This window comes from Garra rufa, chromosome 23 (genome assembly GCF_049309525.1).
Source record: "Garra rufa chromosome 23, GarRuf1.0, whole genome shotgun sequence".
Taxonomy (NCBI): domain Eukaryota; kingdom Metazoa; phylum Chordata; class Actinopteri; order Cypriniformes; family Cyprinidae; genus Garra; species Garra rufa.
Genome location: NC_133383.1, coordinates 35,761,020 through 35,786,111, shown reverse-complemented (window position 1 = coordinate 35,786,111; position 25,092 = coordinate 35,761,020). Strand labels below are relative to the sequence as shown.

Here is a 25,092-nt window from a genome sequence, read left to right as displayed (position 1 = left end):
CACCCCTCCGGTTGAGCCCTGTCTATGGAGAGTGCCCAGACCCTACATTTATGTGGGTCTGGCTTGCCAGGCTACAGCCCGGGTGCTTTGAGTTCAAATGTCTTTGCAGCTTTGATGGTTTTAGTGCCTCATTTGACAAAATGTCTCCACATTCAACACACTGCGCCTTTGGCTTAGCCTCAGGACCTGCTCTTATAAATCCAAATTGAATGTATTCATCGTCGTATTTTCTCACCACACACTTAGAAGCTTTTGCTTGGACAGGTCTGTCTCCTACGTCCGCTTTTCTTTTCAGAAAACGATCCATTAACGTAATGTTGCTGCATCTGATCAAACAACCGTTCAATCTGACATCGTGACGTGATTGGTGTTGCGATATTTAAAAATAAATTACCTTTTAGATAATGCTTCTTTGCTTGACTTGAGTGTTTTATCACATAAATTCATAAGAACAATTAGATAATTAGAAAACAACACAATTTATCAATTAAAAAAAATAATTAAAATTTATTTGGGGGTAGTCTACCACTGCCTACGCGGCCCACCAGATGGCGCTCCAAGGCCCACTAGAAGGGCCGCGGCCCACCGGTTGAGAATCACTGCTGTAGAGGGAGCGCTGGCATTCCTGAGTGTTTTTGGTAATGTCAGTACATCGCTCGACGGGGACGCACTGACATGTGTGAGTGTAGGGAGAGGAAAATTGCTCTTTATAGTAAGTGGGTCCACTAACACAGGCAGGACGCGCCTGGTTAGAAAACCTCCGCCACTCCACCTTGGCGCTTCAGAAAAGGATATTTCCTTGCCGTTCAGCAAGGCTCCGGCTTTTGCGAGAGCTGAGCCTGCACTGGCTTTGCAGGGTGCGGGGTGGACGCTGTCTTTGAAACAGTTGCTGACGCACTGGGGCGTTTAGGCAGGAAGTGACGCAACGCTTGCAACGTTTTCTGTGCCTCCGTGAAACCGTCCACAGCGGGGCAGAACAGACCTTATGGAGATATTGGATATCGAATAAGGAATACGGCACCTGCCAAGCTTTAGTGAGCTCTTCATGGACAGCAGGCATGAATGGAGCTGGCCGCTGACGAGAAGGAGGCTGATGTTTTCCCTTCAGGAACCACTTGTCAAGGAGGCCGGGGGCGGGCTCTTCAGGTGCCGACCAATCCAGGCAGAGCTCCTCCTCAGCACGCATCAGCACGCGAATCAGCTCCATGTCAGTGCTTGGCGAGGTTTCAGGCGCTTCGCTGGAACACGCCCACTCATCCACATCAGAGGCCGTCAAGGACATGGAGTCCTCAACTACCACTTCCTAGTTGGAAACGCCTAAGGAAATCAAGCTGCTCGCATCCAGAGAGGGGCGTTGATCATCCTGTGTGAAACACACCGGCGGGAGGGGGCGCAGAGAAGAGAGAGATGGGTGCAGGCGTTGCGCCGACACAACATCACTTGCGCTGTGATGAGAAGACCCGCTGTTCCGCTGCTTCTTCCTCCATGGAGAGAGAGGCGGGAGAACATGGCGAGGGGGACCGCCCTTTTGAAAAAAGGAGATTAGCGAGCGAAGACGGTAGAGGTTCATGTCCTCACAATGAGAACAAGAGCCTCAACGAGCTCAGCCTCTGCGTGGGAATTCCCCAGACAGGTGACGCACTTGCTGTGACCATCTGTTTCATGCAAAGGCTCTTTGCATGAACCACACTCACAAAGCGACATTTGAAACAACGTGCTTGGAAATATGCTCAAATAGCTCTTTTTCCTGGCCGGATAGCCGCAGGGGAGGCGGAGTCCACTGCAGGTGGTGAGTTCCACGGCGGGATTGCAGAGCGCTCAGCATGCATGTAAGCTTCTTCTTGCTTCGGCTTCTTGTAGCAGAGTCAGCGAAGAGATGTCTAATCGCTGAAGGACAAAATTCTGATGAAATGTTGCTTTTCGCTGACTTATATAGCAGTCAACTCTGCCCCTCTTGGCGGGCTAAAGCCCCATTGGTTTGTGCAACTTCACAAACGTTAACAAATCAGGCTTCAGTATCGGAGTTAACAGGAGTTTCCCCCATAAGCAGTCATCAAAAATGACGACGCAACGAGAGTCACCTTTCGCTGTAAAAAAAAAATCTCGTAAAAAAAACGGTCAAATGACTGGCAGCTACGGCTGCCAAACAAAAACCGTAATATTACAGTGAAATATCTTAATTGAAATAAAGTGCAAAAACAATAATTTTACAGAAAATTTCATTAAAGGTTTTACAGAAAAAAAACATTATTTTACAGATTTTTCCTTGTTTCAATTACGATAATTTACTTTAATTTTACGGTTTTTGTTTGGCAGCCATAGCTGCCAGTCATTTGACCGTTTTTTTTTTTTACAGGACTTTTTTACAGTGTAAAACCCTTATTTTAATGATTTTTCCTTGTTTCAATTAGGATATTTTACTTTAATTTTACGGTTTTTGTTTGGCAGCCGTAGCTGCCAGTCGTTTGACCATTTTTTTACAGTGTAAAACCCTTATTTGACAAATTTTACCTAGATTATTACAATGAAAGCACTTAATGTTCTACAGAGAAACACTGTTATTTTACAAATCATTACAATAAAAAACCTTCAATAAAGTGTCAAAGCATGCTCAAGGTGGAAAATTAACAGTTTTATTTAAAAGACAAAAAACAGTCTGCAATACAAAGTCTGTGCAAATGCCATATAAAATTAACATTTTACATTTCAGCAATTTTTTTTAAGAAATACAGCACAATTACATTAAAAGAACATGGGACAGTTATCAAAACGTTTAACTTAAAACTATTAGAAAATATTTCCTGATAATTCACTCACCCCCATGTAATCCAAGATGTTCATATCTTTCTTTCTTGAAGTCGAAAAGAAATTTAAGTTTTTAAAGGAAAAGATTTCAGGATTTTTCTCCATATAGTGGACTTCAGTGGGATTAAGGTCAAGGATAAAGGTTTCAAAATTTCAATACAGCTTTCAAAGGGCTTTACAAGTTTCCAGTGACCCTTATTCCTTATACCCCTTTGAAGCTGAATTGACAATAAATTTTTAATTAATTAATTAATTTTGGACCTTTAACCCGTTGGATCCCATCGAAATATGGAGAAAAATCCTGGAATGTTTTCCTCAAAAACCTTTTCAACAGAAAGAGACAGACACGAGCATCTTGAATGACACAGGGGTGAGTAAATTATCAGCAGAAAATATTTTTATCAGAATTAAACTAGTCCTTTAAAACTGAATAAATACAAAACCAATACATCTACAAAATTGTCAAGATTAACAATTTTATTAGTTTCAGATCTAAATTTAGATTGAATTTTTCATAACCAGTTATTCAGAGCTCCAAGGAGAAACTGAACTAAAAATGCTTTTCTATCTCATCCACATCATTTTATCTTAATCCTTGGGCTCCATATACAGTGGTGTCCAAAATTATTAGAACACTAGTATTTTTACCAGCTAAAAATGATTTAAATTCAGTTATGTCTATCTTTTGCTGTAGTGTTTCACTGGGTAATTTTATTTTATATTTCTAAACATTAATTTTGCCATTAATTGTAATAATCCAGTAAGATTTTAGTTTGACAACAGCCAGTGCTCCAAACAGAGATCTGATTTTATCATCATCCATTCTGCACAGAATGACATGAAGAAACAGAACAAACTGAGACAGATTAAATCTAGAAGAACTGTGGCAACGTCTCCAAGATGCTTCAAGAGACCCACCTGCAAACCTGAAAAACTATCCGCAAGTGCCCCTAGTGCAAAAGCTGCTTTAAACACAAGATGATGGTCAAAAGAAGTTAATCGATAATGAAAACATAAAATTGACATTTATGATATTTTTATCAACATTCTCATTTTACAGAATTTTACCCAAGTGCTTAAAACTTTTAACAGTACTGCTTTGCTGGTAGGTTTCTTTAAACATCTTGGAGATGTTGCCATAGTTCTTCTGGATTTAGATGATGAGATTAGACCTCTGTGTGAAGCACTGTCTGTTTTCATACTTATTGTGTCACTGATTATTATAATTAATGGCAAAATGAACGCTTGGAAATGTAAACTGATATTTCATACTGACACACTATAGCAAATGATAGAAATAGTTAAGTTTAAACCATTAGTTAAGGCACTAATTAGTTAGTTAAAATACTAGTGTTCTATTATTTTTTGGCACCACTGTAGCTCTGATAATTAATGTAGTGTGATAATAAGTAAAACCAAAACATACAACAAAAGGTCCATGACTCTGCACCAGAAGTGACAGACACACCAGATGAAGAGCAGTCCTCCTCCAAATGGCCAGGAATCAGCTGAATCAGCTTGGGGTAAAAAACAAAACAAAACAAATTGAAAAAAGATAAAAAAAATTAAATAAAAAAAAACAGAAGAAAAATACTATGAACATTCCTTTAAAAATAAATTAATGTTAGTGTGTCTTAATGTTAAGAATGACATGATGTAAAATCTTAATGTTAGAAATGAATACTTACTTCCTCTGAAGATCATGTAGAAGATTTTCATTCCCAAAACTTCAGGATCATAAGGGGGAAACACACACACAAGCAATCAATTACATTAAAATTTATTTGTTTGATAAGACATTATCTACTTACTGACAGACTTTGGCTTGCAAAAATGTACTCACCAGCTCCATACAAATCTGCACAGCTGATCCAAAATCCTGGTTTACATCTAGTATTCTTCTCCATGGAGTCCAATGATCATGCTTTCAGGTCTTCTCTCTGTCAGATGAGTTCACAAAACAGTGTTCTCAGATTACTCATTTTGAAGTTGTCACATTTTGTGAGCTTGATCTTAAAACTAGCATGGGTGCACGATATGACCATATTATTTCACATTAGTAATATAGCCTATTACAGTATAGTTATTTATTATATTGCATTTCATTCAACATACAACCAAAGTAGCAAATTAACATTACAAACAATAGGACTAATACAAAGGCAAGTTAAGTACATTGAATGATTTTCTCTTTAGTGTTTGATTATAATTAAGAACGACTGCTGGTAATGTTAGGCTTAATTATATTGCTGTAACTTTAAGAACAAAATGCACAGATCCAGTACGTTAACTGACACCTAACCTGGTTTGTTAATCTGGACTCAAAACATTAGTGACTGTATTCGGGTCAATTAAATCTTAAGTAAACTGCCTGTATTTGACTATTCAAGTGAGCTGCAGATTTCTTTCACTTCATATATTCAGCAAGACATAAATATAAGGTTACCGCCTAGCCGCAGCTAACAGTATTAGCTCATACGAACAAAACACAGTAACACACACTGATAGGATACTAAGATATGTAATCGCGATTAGTAACATCAATTCAGTACACTGTATCTTAATATAACTAGCGTTACAGTCTATAGAACTTTATATAATAGTAAAGGGTACTTACCTTTTGCAGTTTGCATGATCTTTAGCTGCTGGAAAAAGTCCATATTCGCGTTTGTTTGTTCTCAATCTTCATTCCACAACCGAAACTCGCTTTAAAATATGAATTAAACAGTCAGACGTAAATTAAACCATGTTAAAGCCGTTGCTAGAGGAGCGACCGAACTAAAGTAGACTGTACAAGAAGTAGTGATGGGTCGTTCTTGAACGATTCGTTCATTTTGAACGAATCTTTAATGTGACTCGGGAAGAACGAGTCGTCTCGGGAGTGATTCGTTCAGTCGCGCATGCGCAATTGCGCAACTATGAACGAACGACTCAAACCCGAAAGACTCGAGAGATGAACTAATCAATTCTGTTTCCGGCTCCAGCAGCATAGGTTAAGCGTATGGGGCTGTCACGTGATGAACGAACGACTCAAACCCGAAAGACTCGAGAGATGAACGAATCCATTCTGTTTCCGGCTCCAGCAGCATAGGTTAAGCGTATGGGGCTGTCACGTGATGAACGAACGACTCAAACCCGAAAGACTCGAGAGATGAACGAATCCAATTGCAGTAAGTGTGGAGAAGATGAAACTGTAGAGCATGTTCTGATGAATTGTGTTGAGTATGAAAACGAAAGGGCATGTTTGATAAAAGAACTAAGAGAAATGGACATAGGTAATTTTTCACTTAAAACTCTGCTAAATAATGGAGGTAATCATAAAAGAATATATGAAGCATTGATGAGATACTTAAAAAAAACTGAATTGTTCCACAGGATTTAGAAAGATATAATTTTGGTTTATATAATTGTGTATGTGTGTATGTATGTATGTATGTATGTGTATGTATATGTATATATATATGTATATATGTATATATGTGTATATATGTATGTGTGTATATATATATAATTTTTTTTTTTTTTATTTTATTTTTTTTTTTTATTTTTTTATTTATTTATTTATTTTTTTTTTGTTATGAATATATAATATAGATTCTTCCTGATATCAAGGGTCCACACTCCAGCCCAGTAGGTGGCGGGAATGCACCTATCGTTTGTTTGCCAACCGCCATAAAAAGTCAATAGAAGAAGAAGAAGAAGATGAACGAATCCATTCTGTTTCCGGCTCCAGCAGCATAGGTTAAGCGTATGGGGCTGTCACATTATGAACGAACGACTCAAACCCGGACAGATAGAGGTGAGGGAGTTAATCATAGACTGAAGACCCAGGTAAAAAATGAATTAGTCTCTTATGTTTCTAATAGCATTATAGTTTTGTCTTGTTTGTAGTGTGATCAACGTTTGTATAAGCAGTACATGTGTTATGGAAGTAACACGTAGCTTTTTTATTATATTTTGGTAAAATGAACGGAATGAACGAAATGACTCGAAAAAAGATTCGTTCATTTTGCTGAACGAGACTCAAAGATCCGAGTCTGTAAAATGATCCGAACTTCCCATCACTAACAAGAAGCCGATGATCAGCATATTCAAATTTGACCGGGAAACGGCTCTCTACTAGTCATTGGCCAGAATAATTAACGGCAGCGATAATCAAACGCTCATTGGCTGTCGCCGGTACCGTCATAGATTGCGACTTGCCGTGTTTCCGCTGGTAATGCGTGTTTTAAACAGGAAAAGCGCGTCAACTGAGCGATAGTGATTAGTGAATTCGGGATACTAGTGTTTTGAGCGTTTAACATTTTAAATGATGCCCTGCTCCTCACACTACATTATTATCCTACTGTATATTCCACCAGAGAGGACTGCGACTGCAACGTATTGTCATTTGGACTACTGTGGTATTGCTTTTTGACTTGACTTCTGCAAATAAATTATACACTAACTCTTTATTGGTTAATTTGTTCTTTATAAAAATATATATTTTTTAAATTCAATACATTTTTATTGCATGGTTACAGGATTTGTGGATTTTAAGACTGATTTTATATTTATTCTTCTGTTTTATTTAAAATTACAGAGTTTTAATGTAAAATACACCTAAATATAAAACTAATAAGATTTACTTTCAAATTACAAAAAGAACATTAAATTGTTAGTATGGACATAAACCTTAATGAGCTGCATTTAATTACAGATTGTTTTTGTAATTTTACATCAATGTGTAAGTAATTTAAGAAAACAGAAAAAATACTGTAAAAAAATACAATATTTTTTTGTATAAAAAAATGAGAATTCCTGTAATTTGTCATTAATGGAATAATACTTAAAATAAAAGTTAAGTAGTTAATTTACAGATATTGTTTGTAATTTTACAAAGTTTTTAACATAATTTAAAATAACACAAAAAATACTGTAAAAATAATACAGTATTTTTTCTGTATAAAAAAGAAAAAATATTGTAATTTGTCTTTAATGAAAAAGGACCTAAAATAACAGTAAAGTTGTTAATTTACAGATATTGTTAGTAATCTTACTAAGTTTTGAATGTAACTTGAAATAACAGAAAACTACTGTAAAAAAGTTACAGTTATTTTCTGTAAAATTAAGTTTTTTTTTAACAGTGTGTACTAGTGTATCGATAGGCTATTTATCGTTATTGTGATATAAATCTTATAGCGATCAATGCAGTAAATTCAACAAATCGATATGCTTAATGTGTATTACTGTATCAGTAATATTAAAAGACCACACACATCTTATGAATCATATTAGTATGAAATGCATATAACACAGTAGCCTACGTTTTTGTCATGTATCTGGTCTGTCTTCTCTTCATGAACTCTTGCACACACATTCTGGACTGCAATCCCCATAAGCCACTGCACACAGCTGCTCCTTGTTTCCCACTGAACTGATTGCTGCACACACCTGTTTCACATTTACCCACATGCATTTAAGCCACAGACACACACACTTCCTTGCGAGGTCTTATCATTCCCTATGGTTGTTATTCTAAGCGTTTTCCATGTTTCCATGCTCCCTGGCCTTGTTGTTTCCTTAGTTTATTCCTGGTTTGTTTTGTTTGTCTTATTTGTTTTCTTTGTCACTTTGGACTGCCCTTCTGGATTTCGACCCCCCGCCTGTGTTACGGATTACTCTCTGGATTGTCTTTGAGGTTACTGTTTGCCGATATTTTGACCCTGTCTGTTTGACCACGTCTGTTAAATAAATGCTGCAAATGGATCTGAACGTCTCAGTCTGACTCCTTGTGACAGAAGACTTCGCCACATCAGGATCCAGCAGTTGTGAGTCAACCAGATTACCATGGATCCGGTTAACCAGTTATTGTGTCTACGTCAGAGAGATCTATCGATTGAGGACTATGTACGGCAGTTTTGTGAGTTATCCTATTATGTACCATTTGAAGAAGTTGCTTTAAAGGATTTTTTTCGTGTTGGACTTAATGAGCCTATTAAATCATGGTTCCCTAAAGGAAAGTTCAATTGTAGTTTAAAGGACTTTATGGACTATGCACTAATTTTGAGCGGCTCTGCATTCACTGTGGATGTCGCTAAGGAGGAACATAGCACCACTCTAGAGCCTGTTCACAAAACGGCCGCCCTTCCAGAGACTGTTCGCAAGATGGCCGCCCTTCCAGAGCCTCCAGTGACTGCGCCGCCAGAGCGCCCTCCAGTGACTGCGCCGCCAGAGCGCCCTCCAGTGACCGCTCGCCCAGAGCTAGCTCCTTCAGTGTCTCCGCTGGAGACGCCCAGCCCTCCTGAATCTCCGCTGGGGTCGTCCAGCCGTCCAGAGCCCGCTCCTCAAGAGCGCCGTCCAGAGCCCGCTCCTCAAGACAGCCTTCCAGAGCCTCCGCCGGTTCAGCCCAGCCTTCCAGAGCCTCTGCCGGTTCAGCCCAGCCTTCCAGAGCCTCCGCTGGTTCCGTCCAGCCTTCCAGAGCCTCCGCTGGTTCCACCCAGCCTTCCAGAGCCTCCGCTGGTTCCGCCCAGCCTTCCAGAGCCTCCGCTGGTTCAGCCCAGCCTTCCAGAGACTCCGCTGGTTCAGCCCAGCCTTCCAGAGACTCCGCTGGTTCCGCCCAGCCTTCCAGAGCCTCCGCTGGTTCCGCCCAGCCTTCCAGAGACTCCGCTGGTTCCGCCCAGCCTTCCAGAGACTCCCCTGGTTCCGCCCAGCCTTCCAGAGCCTCCGCTGGTTCCGCCCAGCCTTCCAGAGACTCCGCTGGTTCAGCCCAGCCTTCCAGAGACTCCGCTGGTTCCGCCCAGCCTTCCAGAGACTCCCCTGGTTCCGCCCAGCCTTCCAGAGACTCCGCTGGTTCAGCCCAGCCTTCCAGAGACTCCGCTGGTTCAGCCCAGCCTTCCAGAGACTCCGCTGGTTCCGCCCAGCCTTCCAGAGACTCCGCTGGTTCCGCCCAGCCTTCCAGAGACTCCGCTGGTTCCGCCCAGCCTTCCAGAGACTCCGCTGGTTCCGCCCAGCCTTCCAGAGACTCCGCTGGTTCCGCCCAGCCTTCCAGAAACACCGCTGGCTCCGCCCAGTCTTCCAGAGACTCCGCTGGTTCAGCCCTGCCTTCCAGAGCCTCCGCTGGTTCCGCCCAGCCTTCCAGAAACTCCGCTGGTTCCATCCAGTCGTCCTGAGATTCCTGTCTGCCCGGTTCTGGTCACGGAGCTCATGCATGGACTGTTCCCACCCACCCTCCCTGCTGCTCCAGTCCCGCCACCTCTATCTCCTGACAGTCCCTCTGCTCACCCACATCCCACCTTCGGTGCAGAGGACTTGCCGTGGGACTGCCAGTCTCCATCGGTGTCCAGACTGAGGGATCCCTCACCATCACCTCCAGTCTCAGAGTCCTGGACTCCACCTCGGCCCTCCGACCCTGCGGCTCCACCCCGGCTCTGTGCTCCCTCGTCTCCGTTGTCGGCCGTCGGCCCACTAGCTCCTCCGGGCTCCGTCGTCTCTCCGGCTCCGCCCCAGTCAGTCGTCGCCCCGCCTTCGCCTCTGGACTCTACTCCTCCGGCTGCGCCTCGTCACTCCGTCCTGCCGGCTCTGTGGACCTCCTCCCTCCCGTGGGCACAGCCTCGATCCTCTGTCACTCCGGCTCCGCTGCGTACCTCCGGACCTCCATCTCCGCCGGGGTCGCCAGAGCCTTGGGTTCCGCCTTGGCCCTCCGGATCCTCTGTGTCGCCCAGGACCATCGACTCTCCGGTTCTGCCTCGGGCTCCACCGGCTCCACCTCCGTCGGTCGGCCCCATGCAGGAGCCAACCCTTCCTCCATCATGGCTTCTCCCTCCGTCGGCTCCGCCTCAGTTCGGGGTTCCAGTACCCCTACATGGACCTGGCCCTCCATCCCTCCCCCTGTTCCGCCTCCGCTCCACCACCCTCCAGGTTGTATTATGTGGTTAGAGCGTCTGGAAGCCGCTCCTTGGGGAGGGGCTCTGTCATGTATCTGGTCTGTCTTCTCTTCATGAACTCTTGCACACACATTCTGGACTGCAATCCCCATAAGCCACTGCACCAATCACTGCACACAGCTGCTCCTTGTTTCCCACTGAACTGATTGCTGCACACACCTGTTTCACATTTACCCACATGCATTTAAGCCACAGACACACACACTTCCTTGCGAGGTCTTATCATTCCCTATGGTTGTTATTCTAAGCGTTTTCCATGTTTCCATGCTCCCTGGCCTTGTTGTTTCCTTAGTTTATTCCTGGTTTGTTTTGTTTGTCTTATTTGTTTTCTTTGTCACTTTGGACTGCCCTTCTGGATTTCGACCCCCCGCCTGTGTTACGGATTACTCTCTGGATTGTCTTTGAGGTTACTGTTTGCCGATATTTTGACCCTGTCTGTTTGACCACGTCTGTTAAATAAATGCTGCAAATGGATCTGAACGTCTCAATCTGACTCCTTGTGACAGTTTTTATCAGCTTTTTATTGTGACAATGTGGGAATAAGTTTTTTTCTGCCCTTTTCCCAAAATCTTGTTTCAAAAGTAGATGTGATATGCTATCTATGACAATGTATTGTGACTTGACATTTTTTCGCTCCTTAAAGAGGCTAAATGCAATTTTCTGAAATTTAAACTTAAATTTTCTTATTAGTATGATTGAATTGGAGCATTGAAGTTCATTTTTACATTTAATTAAATTTGATAAATATTGAATGAGTAAATCAATTTTTAAGTGTTTTTTTAATTTTCATTTGCTGTAATATCTTGCCTCAGCATTGCTTCTGTATATATTCTTTCAGTTAGGAGACAATATGAAAGATGATTAAATGCTAATTAATTTATAATATATCCATTGTATTTATGTTAAATGTATATTCTATTCATTATAACGCATTTTTTACTATATAAAATATAACGTGATTTTGCAGGAATTGTAATCAGGCGCTAAAAATAATACCCATTAGAAGTCAGTTGAACCAATAAGATCACTCTGGGTCCTAATGGAGACCCGATTCCGGGTGGTGACTGGATTTCTCATAGTCTCGCGTAGCCAGACCTTCAGACTGACGGCTGAAGGTCTGGAACTCATGGCAGCTTTCATTGGCCAAGTCCCGCCCATAAGACAGTTTGATCGAGATGTCAAACAACCAATCACAGTTCGTTTCGTTCAGCATCACATTTCTGTGCATGGAAATAACCAGCATTGAAAGATACAAAAGAAGAGGGAGAACAAGCAGTAAGTCAGTAATTTGTTTGCGAACGTCGCATATGTGTATAACAACAATGGCGTCTGCATAAGCACATTTTAGCAAAACGCCGAGCAAATCAGTCTGCGCTTTGTTTCCCGGCGGACCGAAAATAAACGCGACACTCGCGTCTTCCGGAAATCCGGTCAAAATCAACTAATCAGATGACGACTTCGACATTCCTGAAGTGTTTCCAGTTAAGCGTACCATATGCATCAGATGTTTAACCAACGTTCCGTGGGCGTGACGTCTGAGGCTGAGACTAGATTTCTCATAACACCGGTTCAAGTTGGACAAAATTTCTAACCGGCATACACTACTTCAAGTCAGCCACCGATCGGTCTGTGCAGCTCCGAATGAAGTCGAACGCACCTGATGAAAACAGGGCACATGACTAAGACAACCAACAAGAACACTGACACATAGAACTAAGGGACCAATGGCAGGAATACATGAGGGCAAGGGAAGCAAGACTGAACAAGAAACATGGCAAAACTTCAAAATAAAAGCCATGAAAACAAACATGAGAACCCAAAACAAAAACCAAATCCCAGACCCCACGTTACAAATGCAAGTTCACATTTAGTCTAGAACTACAATAAGCATCATGTTTACACAGCGAACACAACACCTCTGCACTTATTCCTTATTTCTCTCAACATGAGGACCGGAGAGCTGTCAGTCAATGAATGGGAAAATAAAAAATAACTGCCATTATTTATTTTGAAAAAAGTAACTCTTCTTTAAAATATATTTTAAAGGGGTCATCGGATGGTTAAAACTTTGGTTAAAAATTCTCAGTAGTAGTTTAAAAAAACACCCTTTTACCTTGTCAATATCAGCTCTGCAAACTATCAGCTCATTTTATCGAATGGGCCCTGTAAGTGCAAATAAGCTCTGCTCGCCCCGCTTTCCTTTTAAAAACAAAAGTAACTTTGTCCTCTGCCTCTTCAGTGGCTCAGATGTTGGGAGTAAATGACTACTGCTATGTTCATTATTACATCCAACAACAGAACACCTCGATCGCTTAATTAGAGTCTTCCTCTGCACCTGAGTAGTCACAATGGGGATTGTATTCAGGATCCAGGAGCTGATTGCACACATACCACTGACTGGATGGATCGAGACTGACCGCACACACACCGCTGACTGGACTGATGACGGAGACTGGACAGACTGGAATACAACAGAGATAATGGTAAGTAATCGCAGGTAAGTAGATAGCCGTGAGCTCGTGAAAGACACACAGTAAGTCCGCTACGGATTAACGAGCCCAGACAATGAGTGGAGTGCGGCGTGTGCTTTTGTGTGTGCACTGATGATTGAGTGCAGGTGTGGCTGATCAGTACTCAGGTGAGAGGGATCGCTGGGTGTGAGTGGTGGAAGAGTCTGGCCAATCCGTGACAATTTCTCTTACAACCCTGGTGAAGACTGTCAAATACTTGAGTCCTGCACAGGCCCTGTTTAATAAACCCTCACCTGCGGTCGTAGCACTCACCCCAGTCGAAGCACTCACCCCAGTCGTAGCACTCACCCCAGTCATCACCAAGTGCTTTGAAAAACTGGTCCTGAGACACATCAAAGCCTGTCTCCCCTCCACCATAGACCCATATCAATTTGCATACCGGTCAAATAGATCCACTGAAGACGCAATAGCCATCACCCTCCACTCTGCACTGAGCCATCTGGAGAAAAAGGGGAGTTACGTCAGGATGCTATTCATTGACTATAGCTCAGCTTTCAATACAATAATTCCGGACATTTTAATCGCCAAGCTAACCAACCTGGGACTTTCACTATCCACCTGCTCATAGATTAAAGACTTTCTAGTCAATCGACCACAACAGGTGAAACTGGGTCGCCATCTTTCAACTGTCCGCACTCTCAGCACTGGCTCCCCCCAGGGCTGTGTGCTAAGCCCACTTCTCTACTCACTTTACACATCTGACTGCAGTTCCGCCCACCCAGAGAACATCATTGTCAAATTTGCTGATGACACAACGGTGGTGGGGCTGATAACAGGGGGGGACGAGACGGCCTACAGAAATGAGGTCCTGAAACTTGGTGAGTGGTGTGCATCTAACTGCCTGGCACTGAATATCACCAAGACCAAAGAAATCATTCTGGACTTCCGGAGGATCAGAGCCGCCCCTGCCCCCCTGTACATCAACGGCGAACTTGTGGAGCGAGTGGAGTCCTTCAAATTTCTCGGGGTCCACATCTCTGCAGACCTCTGCTGGTCAGTTAACACCTCAGCTCTAGTTAAAAAGTCCCAGCAGCGGTTATACTTCCTGAGGGTGCTCAGGAAGCAACAACTACACACAAGTCTGCTGGTGAATTTCTATCGTGCCACCATCGAGAGCTTGCTGACCTACGCTGTGTCAGTGTGGTACTCTAGCTGCACAGAAGCTGATAGGAAAAGACTGCAGAGGGTGACCAATACTGCACAAAAAATCATCGGCTGCCCTCTGCCCTCTATTACCTCCATTTATAACGCCCGCTGTCTCAGCAGGGCTAAGAACATTTTAAAGGACAATACCCACCCCGGTTTTCACCTCTTCAACTTGCTGCCTTCTGGCAGGCGTTACAGGTCTATACATGCCAGAACTAATAGACTCAGGGACAGTTTCTTCCCCAAAGCTGTTTCCATATTGAACTCAGATTTGCACTGAAAACTGTTATATTACTATCATATTGCACTTACATTATTCCTCCATTTTTGCACTATTTAGACTACCTCTACCATACTGTATGCTGCTCGCCATTTTGGACCACGGTATGTCTAATCTGTTTTTTTGTACGTCTGTGGATGTCTGTTGTAGTTGTAGTTCTTCGCTGTGTGCACTTTTAAGGAGTTGCTCTAAATCTCATTGTACTATGTATAATGACAATAAAGGCTTTCTATTCTTCTATTCTATTGACAGAACACCTGACCCCATATCCTAGCAGCACTATAGTTCCATACCTGACCTGACCCATTTGACATAAAAAACGCCAAACCACACCTGCATTAAATCTTCTACTCAAGGTATAGACACTCATTTATTAAAGCTTTTGCGGCTCTTCGCGTCAGGAACCACCAAAGATTAAAAATATTTAATCTTTTTGTAAGCAGCAGCCACGTCATATTTAACCAATTACTGGACAGCTTATTATTAAAAACCAAAAGAACATTTCAATGAGCTCATGTCAGAGTGTTAAAAATATTATCAAGATCATTTGCTGGATACTTTTGGGGCAGAGTATTCTGTTACGGTACACTGTAAAAAAAAAAACGTAAAGTTTACGGTAAAAAACTGGCAGCTGTGGTTTACAGACTAATTAATTTATACCTTGTGTAGGTAAAATTACATTTTTATTTTTTTATGAAAAATAAATTTATTTTGATTTATTTTATGAAACTGTCCAAAAATCGCTTGGACATCTGAGACGCAAAAGCAACTTTTTCCACCTTTGACCACAAGATATCATCAGTGCGCAACGTGTTGAAAAGCTTCGAGTAATGTACCATTTTACGATACAGTTCAGGGGAAAGCCTTCGAAAGCTTCATTTTCCCATTACTACTAGCTGGCTATCAGTCAATCTAACATTTATAACATTTCTTTCGTCTAGTTTTCGTTAACGAAAATAAAGAGACATTTTAGCATAGATTTTACTTTGTAAACTACATTTAGTCTCGTTTTCATTCGTCAAAGATATTGCATTATACATTTAATTATAGTCATCGTCACATGACCAGCATTTACATTTCCTGTCATCTCATTTTCATCACGTGATAAAGGTTCATTGACGACGATATTTAGTCATAATTTTCGACGAAGGCAAAACTACATACAACCCTAATGTACAAAACTGCCAAGAAAAAAACCTAAGAATAAAAGTTATTTTAACAAAAAAAAAAAAAAAAACATGTTCATACTTTTCAGTTGGCCAAGATTTCTAAAAATCCTTAGTTTGTATTGGTCTTAAGCAATATTAAAATTTTCTGAGATAGCCTACTGAATTGGGGTTTTCATTAGTTGTCAGTTATAATCATCAAAATTAAAGGAAATAAACACTTGAAATATATCAGTCTGTGTGGAATGAATGTATACATTATACAAGTTTCACTTCTTGAATGGAATTAGTGAAATAAATTAACTTTTTTGAAGATATTCTAGTTTTATGACCAGCACCATATATAAATAATTAAATATATAAATAAATAACATTGTAGGACAACGGGCCAATTGGCTGCCAGGCAACCAGGAATTCTTCCAGTTCTCCCGATGGCCAGTCGGCATATTCTGAATACTGGCTGCATACATGTTACTGGTGTAGTGTTAAGAGCAGAACATTAAAGCTTCTTAACACACTATCACAGTTAAGAATAATGTGTTCATTTACTGTAGATTACGGCTGTCCTTAGTTGGTGACCTGGTGTAATTATATAATATAGCATAAAAAACTGACTTCAGTCACATGAATACTACTACGTGAGTTTAATCAGATATGTCATCATAAAAAACTACCTGGACCCCCATCCCTCTATTTTATATAAAATCTGTGCTTCTCCAAGATCCACTGGATCTTTCGAAATAGATTAACTGATGTTTTTCTGACTTCACTGCTTTTCTTTTAAAAAAAATCTCTACATCACAACAGCTAGAACACTCAACTTGTTGGATGATTTTTAGAGGCATCGAAGGTCAACAGAGAAATAGTTCATTGTTAAGTTTTACCAGAGATCGAGAAAAACAATTATCCCTGGATTCCCTATCCTCATTCCATAGGCCTAGTAAATTTCCCCCCAGTCTAATCAGGAAACATATTTCGGCTATATAAGCTCTCCCTCAATAGCATTTACACACACTAAATGCAAGTTTCTACCTGTATCTCAAAGGAGGAGAATCCACACTGACTGCTGAACCCTGATCTAACACGAGAAGGTTGTCTTCATTTGTCACTGTTATATTGATCTTTCTTTTTTAAAATACACTCATATAAATGAATTCTGGTTCTGAACAGGTCCAAACAACAAACCGTATTGTGGAGCAATGAAGGTTTACCAGAGCATCCTGCTACTCTTCAGCTGCCAGTTCCTTCACACTCTGGGTAAACAATGTTTTGTTTTGTTTTTAAAGGAGAATGCTTAATTAATATTTAAAAGTCTCTGCAATTGAAGTCACTGATTATTTAAATTATTATATGTTTTCACAGCTTTAGTCTGTACCGTGATGAGCGGTAACCTGAAGCAGATAGACGCTGGATCAGGATCCGTGGTTGGAGTAAACAATCTTAATGAACCGTTTGTCCTGATTGATAATGTCTTCATGAAAATCAATATGTCTCTAAAACACTTCAGTGTTGGTCCTGCTGGTTGGTTGGGGGTGAATTCAGCAAACAACATCTTCAAGCTTCAGAGTGGTTCCTCCATTCAATTTCCAGGTGAAGAGTTACAAAGAGCAAATTGACATCAATAACACAAGTTTACCCAGTCATGAATTTGTATGTTTTATTATTAAAATAATTGAGCAACAATCCCAAAGAAATCATCTTATTGTTTACGGTCCCTATTTAACTAATATTTCCTCCAACCTGTTGATCTTATTTTTAGGGCTTCTCAAACAGGTGGATGCTGGAGGTGATCAGATCATTGCAGGTGTCAATATGAATGATGACATATTCTGTTTAAATATGGATGCTAACAACAAATGGCCATCCAGCACTTCTCCTTGGGTTCCAATTAATGGAAAGCTGAAGTACTACAGCTGTGGACCGTACAGCTGTTGGGGAGTGAACAGCAATGACAATATCTACATCATGAAGGTAATGTCACAATCTTAAATACAAGAGCTGGAGAACAGTAAACACACCATGTTTAACAGTAAAGAAGATCTCATGCAAGTGTTTGATTTTATGACAAATATTAAGAAATAAACACAATGAAAGCAGCAAACAGAATTTCCTGAGGTCTCTTTTTTGGTCTTGTCCAGGACGTGTCTAATAATGGCTGTTCTGGGTCTGGCAACTGGCAAAATATTGGAGGACTTCTGTCCATGATTGAAGTAGGAACTGATGGCAGTGTCTTTGGTGTCAACTATCAAGCGAGCTTATTCCAAAGGTGAGCCAAACCATCATAATATTACAAGATTTATGAACAAAATTAATAATTAATGATTAAACCAAACACTGCATTCAAGAAACCCTCATCATTGTCTATTGCAGAATTGGTGTCACCCGCTCCAACCCCTCTGGGACAGACTGGATTGCAATGGTTGCCTGTCCCAATGGCCACAAGCATGTGAGCTTCGACCTGGGAGTGCTGTGGGTCGTGTGTGTTGATGGCTCCATCCGTAAATGTACTTTATAATCTGTCACTGTAGCAGGAGCTACAGGGGAGCTCAATCATTAAAAGAAATCTTTCAAAGTAATTATCATCGAATTTATAGTATCATTACAGTATAATTTATAATCAAAGAAATCAGTCATTATTAACAGAAATCTAAAATCTTGATTATACTTTCTTTTCTTCTTATTTTCTTGCTGTTGAACCAATAAAGCATTATGAAAGCATTATGAAGTGAGACAACCATTCAGATTTACACTATTAAAAATATCTGACAATTATTCAAATTGTTTATGTTTTATTTCTGTCTGATTGGAATTTTATGTTACAAGAAGACCAAGAAGAATACATGTTTGTCTATTTATTAATCTAGTATAAAGGCTGCATTTTTAGAGATGTTAATACATAATGCTGTGTTAGATCCTGCTGACACATTAGAAATGTTGGCTCCAGTTTCTTTAGCAGATCCTGTCAAAAATATACATTGATATCCAAAATCAGTTAACACTGCATTTTGTCTGACATACTAGTTATGAACTAACTTTTCTATTAACCCAAGAGGTAAAAATAATCAAGTGAAGAGCAGGAAACATCAAATTATAGTAAAAATGGTGTGCATCTTTGTCAGATTTAATCTGAAATAAAACAACTAAAAAAATATCACAAAGTACAAGCCATGGAAAATTCCTGCTTCACAACATCATCCTGTTACATTAAAGTCCTTGAAATGGGGACATTCTCTTATCTTCAACTTACAGGAAAAGAGTAAATCATATGAAATTTAACTGAGTATATCCTGTATATACATACAAAAATATGAAAAAGGTGTGCAATAAAAAAGTTTATAAAATTAAGTACAAGACAGACAGAAGACCAATGTTTTTACCCTTGAGGTTGCACACACTCACACTCACACAAATTTCTATTGAGAATCCTCAGATCCTTCAGAACTTTACAAGAACTAAAGAGCAGAGCCTAAACAACGATACATACACAACACAAGAATAACCAACAGCATTTGAAAGAACTTATTGCTGATTTTTTTTTTTAAATGGGCCCCTGCAAATACTTCTGAGAAATCACAAGGGTGTGAGAAACTTGACCTCGGTTTCCTAAGATAAGGGAATGAAATCTGCATTGTCTGCTACAGGGAAACTCCTGTTTACTCTGAATACTGAAGCCTGGTTTGTTCATGTCTGTGTAGCTGCATGAACAAATAATGCTCCAGCCTGCCAAAAGAAGTGTAGCTGACTGCTATATGAGTGTCATTTCGTCAAAATCTTTTGACTGATAGTGACAGTCTTATAACACGGCAGGCTACACAATGCTTGTTCTCTTATCTCAGGGAATCAAGGTTACATTGGTAACTGGAGTTCTTCCTTTTAAACAGTCTTTCCTGCAGGGTGGGCCGAGGGATATTCAAGGTGGGCCGGGGGTATGATTTTTTGGGGGGGGTAGGTGTACTACAAGTCATAATATATAACTACATACATTATTTTAATAGAGAGATAAAAGCACATTTTAGTTCAAAAAGCACATTAGTGTCTCAAAATAGCAAAATTTTGTACACTATAGATGTTCCTAAAATTATCTTAAGTACTAGATAATTTTTAGTATATTAAGTATAAAATTAGTGTTTGAAAATAGAGCAAGTATTATTTAAGTGCATTATAGAAGTGCACATTTTTTCCATTTAGTGTAGTTGGTGTTACACTGTGTTTGGTTCTATGCTGATTACATTACTTGACCACCGCTGCAGCACCTTCACTGTCATTTTGCATTTTTATAGAAATAAAAATAATTTACTGCAGTTGGAAAATGTAAGCTACAATTCTAAACTGAAAGCATCTGACAACAGAGTTACCAAGTCTATATGACATAACTAGCCCAATGGCCAGCCAAGAACAACCCAAAATAGTGCACTGACCATATCCCAAATATCAAAACTTATGTCATTTCCATATCTAAAATACACATTTTACAGTTGTGCACATTGATCATATGCACAGCTCAAAGGCTTCCTACCCGTAGCCATCACAAAACCTAACATCCAGCACCGCAACATTTTTAAATACAGGCATTTTATTAAAATTTAATTTCTGCAATATTTCAAACCTTTAAACCACTGGTGGAAATCAACCCATGGCAACAGTTTAAAAGTAGACCAATTCCGTGGGGAAAAAACGCGGACTTGGCAACCCTGTATCCAACACCAGCTGCTGGAGTTAATGTCATTGCACACATGAGTTTTGAAATTTTCGCATGTTAAAAAATAAATACAACCTCAGGTTATGTTAATCGAGTTTACACACTGCCTCTGAAACTTTCGTCCGTCATAAAAAAATTCAGATCAGGTTTGATTTTCTGCATTTTGCATCCATAATAAGCATTTTCATAGGAAAGGGTGGCAAATATGAAAAAAAGCGCATACAAAAATCGGACTCAGTGTGCAATGACCTTTAGATTTGACTGATCACGGGTCGAAAGTAAGGAGAGATGCCTACAAAAAGACCATGCTAGAGGATTTGCTGCTCAATCTTGTGTTCACTGACAAATATCTATTATAAGATGCGCTGCAAAATCGAAAGTAAAAGTAAACAGCGTGAGCGCTCATTTAAAAGCGATTTCAATACCCTGCATATTGAAAGTGCGAAAATTAAATACAATATTAGAATGTTCGCGGGTGCGGGTGGTAAGAAAAAAATATGGAGCTCAACTGAATATCGTACCAATTTTGTGATTAGCTATAGTGTGGGGCTCCCCCGTGGAGCCGGGCTTGCTTTCCGGTTGCTAATATTCTGTTATTAGTCAATATTCTGATCATATTTTTTCCCATTTTACCAATTCCGAACCACATCAGTCTTAATCACTACTATTAATTTTGTATTTAATCACATCTAAGTGATATATAATTGTCCATTAAGCCTGGAAGTAAAAAACTTCCTATATTCAGGTGGGCATAATTTTTTAGGCAGGTTTACAGATAAAATGAGCACAAATTTTTTTTTTAAAACTGAAAAGTCAAAAAAGGAAAAACTAATGCAACACAGAAATTGCAAAGTTAAGACATGACCACTGGATAGCAAAATGCTCATTGGTTCAGCACTGTCAGACAAAAACAGGTGGAGAAGAAAAGACACAAAGTGCCTTTGAGACTTCACATGAGATTTTTTTATTGAACTTCATATTCGTTAGATTATGGCGACCGTAGGCTTTTAGAAGTGCATATCATAGTCATATCACAGCTGATTGTCCTGAGTCTCATCATGTCATGCCTGCAGCACTTCCTGTTATGGGAGTGGCTGTCTTGTGTATCTGGGTTGCGTACACCACCACAGAGTCTCCAGAGGTGGCGGCTCATGCTGTGGAACCTTTGGAGGCAGCATTGTGTACTGTGGCTTCCTCCATGGCTATGAGGGTCACCACAGTTTCCCCAGTGGTGGCCTTGTGTGATGGGGACAGCTGCTTCTGCTCCTTGCACGGTGATAGTGCCCTGCGACACATTCCTAGCCCATGAACTCTCTGTCTGTCCTGTCACGGCTATGAAGACCGTCAATGAACTCTCTGCCCGTCCTGTCATGGCTAAGGAGGCCATATATGAACTCTGTGCTTGTCCAGTCACAGCTATGGACTAAAATTCCTGTCTGTCAGTCACAGCTATGAAGGCCGTCAGTCATCTCCCTGCCTTCCCTGTCGCGGCTATGAAGGCTGCTTGGGAACTCGACTGTCCCATAGTGTCTCTGTTTGTATTTTGTGTTTCATTTTGTGTTTCCATCTGCTCTGGCCTGTTCCACCCTGGTGGGCTCTTGCTCCGTCTGCGTTGCCCTGGTGGGCCCTGTTCCGTCTGCTCCGTTGTGGAGGGCTCCTGTCCGGCTCTGGTGGTCTTCTGCTCTGCCATGGAGATCTTCGCTCCCATCTGCCCTGCTGTGATGGTCCTCAGCTCTCCCTGTCCTGCCGGCTCCGCCCTGGCTCCCTGATCTGCCGGTCCTGCCTCAGTCCCTAGGTCATCCTCCTTCACATCCTCCTCCCCCTGTTCCGTCTCCACTGCCCTCCGGTAATTATACTGTGTATGGAGCTTCTGGAAGCCGCTGTCACGGATCAGACAGGAACACACGAACAACGACGTAGTAAAAGACGAATATTTAATAAATCCAATGGGAAACAGGCAGACACAGGACAAAGCCGATGATCTTGGGCGACACCGCAGATCCGGGGGGCCAAGGCGGAACCCAAGGCTCTGGCGACCAAGGCAGAGATGGAGATCCGGAGGTCCGCGGCGGAGCCGGAGCGACAGAGGGCCAAGGCTGTGCCCGCGGGAGGGAGGTCCACAGAGCCGGTGGGACGGAGCGACGAGGCACAGCTCTAGGAGTAGAGTACAGAGGTGAAGGTGGGGCAATGACTGACCAGGGCGGAGCCGGAGGGACGATGAAGCCTGGTGGAGCTGGTGGACCGACGGGCGACGGCGGAGACGAGGAAGCAGAGAGCTGGGGTGAAGCCGCAGGGTCGGAGGGCCGAGGCAGAGTCCAGGACTCTGAGGCTGGAGGCGATGGTGAGGGATCCTCCAGCCATGACATCGATGGAGACTGGCAGACCCGCGGCGAACCCACCACACAGATGGTGGGCTGAGGGTGAGCAAGGGGACAGACAGAAGACAGCGGGGATTCAGGAAGGCTGAGCGGAACCAGAGGAGATTCAGGATGGTTGGATGAAACCAGCGGAGATCCCAGCATCGACAGAAGAGGGAGGGTGGGTGTGAAATCCAGGCAGACAGGTATATCCATGACAAAGTCTATTAAGTCCCCAAAGTCTTGCTCAAGCTCACCCTCAGTGGTGGTGCAGTGGACGGGGCTCTCTACAGCCCTCTCTTGCTCCACAAAGCACTCCACCGTCGCAGATGTAGTAGCTGGATCTCGCACCTGATCAGAAGTTTTGATCTGTCGGCGCTCCATACTACTGTCGCTCCGGGCTCGGGCTTCCCGTCTTCGGTGGTTTTGAGCTCGTAATCCGTACGTCGGGGTGGCTGGCTGGGCTCTGGGTCCAGAGTGGCACTGACGAGATTATCCTTGGAACAGGCGGGGAACGCACAAACGCGGCGAAATCCGCTCGAGGGCCGTCGTCAGACGACGGCGCTCTGCACGACGAGTTGAGGCTAGCGTCATAGAACGCACAGAGCGCGTCGTCCGGGTAGCTGGTGGTGTTTGCTACAAGCTGGAACATGAGCGTAAATCCCTCGAGCGGTAAATCCCCCTGCTTCAGCCAGAGGAGGATGAATTCTGGACGTAGGAAGGCATCCATGGGGGAAACACAACGGAAACAAAAAACTGTAAAACAGAGCGATAAACATGGAATACGCAAAAAAAAAAAAAACTGTTTCGGTCGGTCTTTCTGTCATGGATCAGACAGGAGCACACGAACAACAACGTAGTAAAAGACAAATATTTAATAAATCCAATGGGAAACAGGCAGACACAGGAACACGGAGTGGTAACATTAAAGACCAACAGGAATGAGGTGAAAACACACACACTAAATACACAGACTGATTTCACATCCAGGTGAAGACAATAAGGGAGAAACCAAAACACTAAGTTCTGCGGGGGGAATTGATGGGAGAAACCAACATGAAAGTCCGGGGGTGTGACAGCCGCTCTTTGCTGTGTATTTTTATAGCGTATGTTTATGACTCTCCAAGCGATTTTGAGTTAAATTTCCTTTAAGAATTAAATGCATTAGAATTAATTATGCTTGACATTACATTTTGGGGGTTTAATCCATTTTTTTATTAGAGTGTATCATGGCCACAAAGACACATCAACAGAACTTTAGAATGGCATCATGCTAGCAATGTAGAATTACCAAGAAAACAACATTATTAGAATATGTTAATATGCTTAAACAAACGTTAAAAATTAATTAATAATATGCTTGTTTTTCTTTCTAATAGGAGGATGAACATGAGGGACACACAAACCAAATAATGAAGATGCTGGTGATGCATGATCCCAGGAGGACTCAGCCTCTCATTTCAAGTGTTATAGCCATTGGTTAAAAAAAAAAAAAAACATCAAATCACAGTTTTCTTATAGTTTGAAATGACAAAATGTGGGGCAGCATTTAAGAATATTGTTTTATTGTTTTTGTCACACCAGGCCAGCAGAGGGCACTCTTACCCACACTGACTGTTGCTGCTCCCTCTGCTGCCTCTATGGTAACTTCCTGTTTATCAGCCATAAAAGCCAGCTCATCACACACACACACACTGCGAAGTATTGTTTTGCTCCCAGCGGACTCTACCAAGCGTTTTCCCTTGCTCTCAGGTTTCCTAGTCTCCTTGTTGTTTTCCCTAGCCATAGTTCTGTTTTTGTTTTCCCAGTCTTAGCCATAGTTTTCTAGTTTCTTGTTTTAATTTCATTGTTTCCTTTGGACTGCCCACCTGGATTTTGACCCACGCCTGTTGTGTCGGATTACGCTCTTGGATTGTCTTCGCTGTTGATGTTTGCTGGTGATTTCGACCCTGTCTGTCTGACTACGATCTTCATATAAAGCCTTGCGTTTGGATCCCCACTCTCAGTCGTCCCGCTTGTGACAGAATACTTCGCCACACCCGGATCCAGCGGCTTTACCCACCAGCAGAACAACCCATCAAGAATGGATTCAGCAGGAAGTTTGTCCAACCCCGTAAATCTGCTCTGCTCCATCTTTCAAAATGGCCGTCCCATCGAGCATTATGTGAGGGAGTTCATTGCTT

At 41.7% G+C, this 25,092-nt stretch overlaps 1 protein-coding gene across 3 annotated transcripts; it reads left to right on the top strand.

Annotated features, from left to right (window-relative positions):
• Nucleotides 1-833: 833 nt before the first annotated feature.
• On the top strand, nucleotides 834-18,607 carry LOC141299895 (fish-egg lectin-like). 3 transcript variants are annotated; one of them, XM_073830258.1, is made up of 6 exons: nucleotides 834-1,633; nucleotides 17,024-17,110; nucleotides 17,216-17,443; nucleotides 17,613-17,824; nucleotides 17,992-18,119; nucleotides 18,224-18,607. In XM_073830258.1, exons 1-6 carry the CDS (start codon nucleotides 1,408-1,410, stop codon nucleotides 18,366-18,368), a joined length of 1,026 nt encoding a protein of 341 aa, XP_073686359.1. In that variant the 5' UTR covers nucleotides 834-1,407; the 3' UTR covers nucleotides 18,369-18,607. The 3 variants fall into 3 exon arrangements, with proteins under 3 accessions (XP_073686359.1, XP_073686361.1, XP_073686360.1); XM_073830260.1 differs by lacking the exon at nucleotides 834-1,633 and adding an exon at nucleotides 1,651-1,829; XM_073830259.1 differs by lacking the exon at nucleotides 834-1,633 and adding an exon at nucleotides 6,432-6,604.
• Nucleotides 18,608-25,092: the final 6,485 nt, after the last annotated feature.

Bases quoted from the DNA above. Each gene is read 5' to 3' on its own strand.
- LOC141299895 (XM_073830258.1), top strand. From the start codon at position 1,408: ATGGGTGCAGGCGTTGCGCCGACACAACATCACTTGCGCTGTGATGAG. The intron at 1,634-17,023 runs GTGACGCACTTG...GGTTCTGAACAG, and splicing joins CGTGGGAATTCCCCAGACAG to GTCCAAACAACAAACCGTAT. The intron at 17,444-17,612 runs GTGAAGAGTTAC...TCTTATTTTTAG, and splicing joins TTCCTCCATTCAATTTCCAG to GGCTTCTCAAACAGGTGGAT.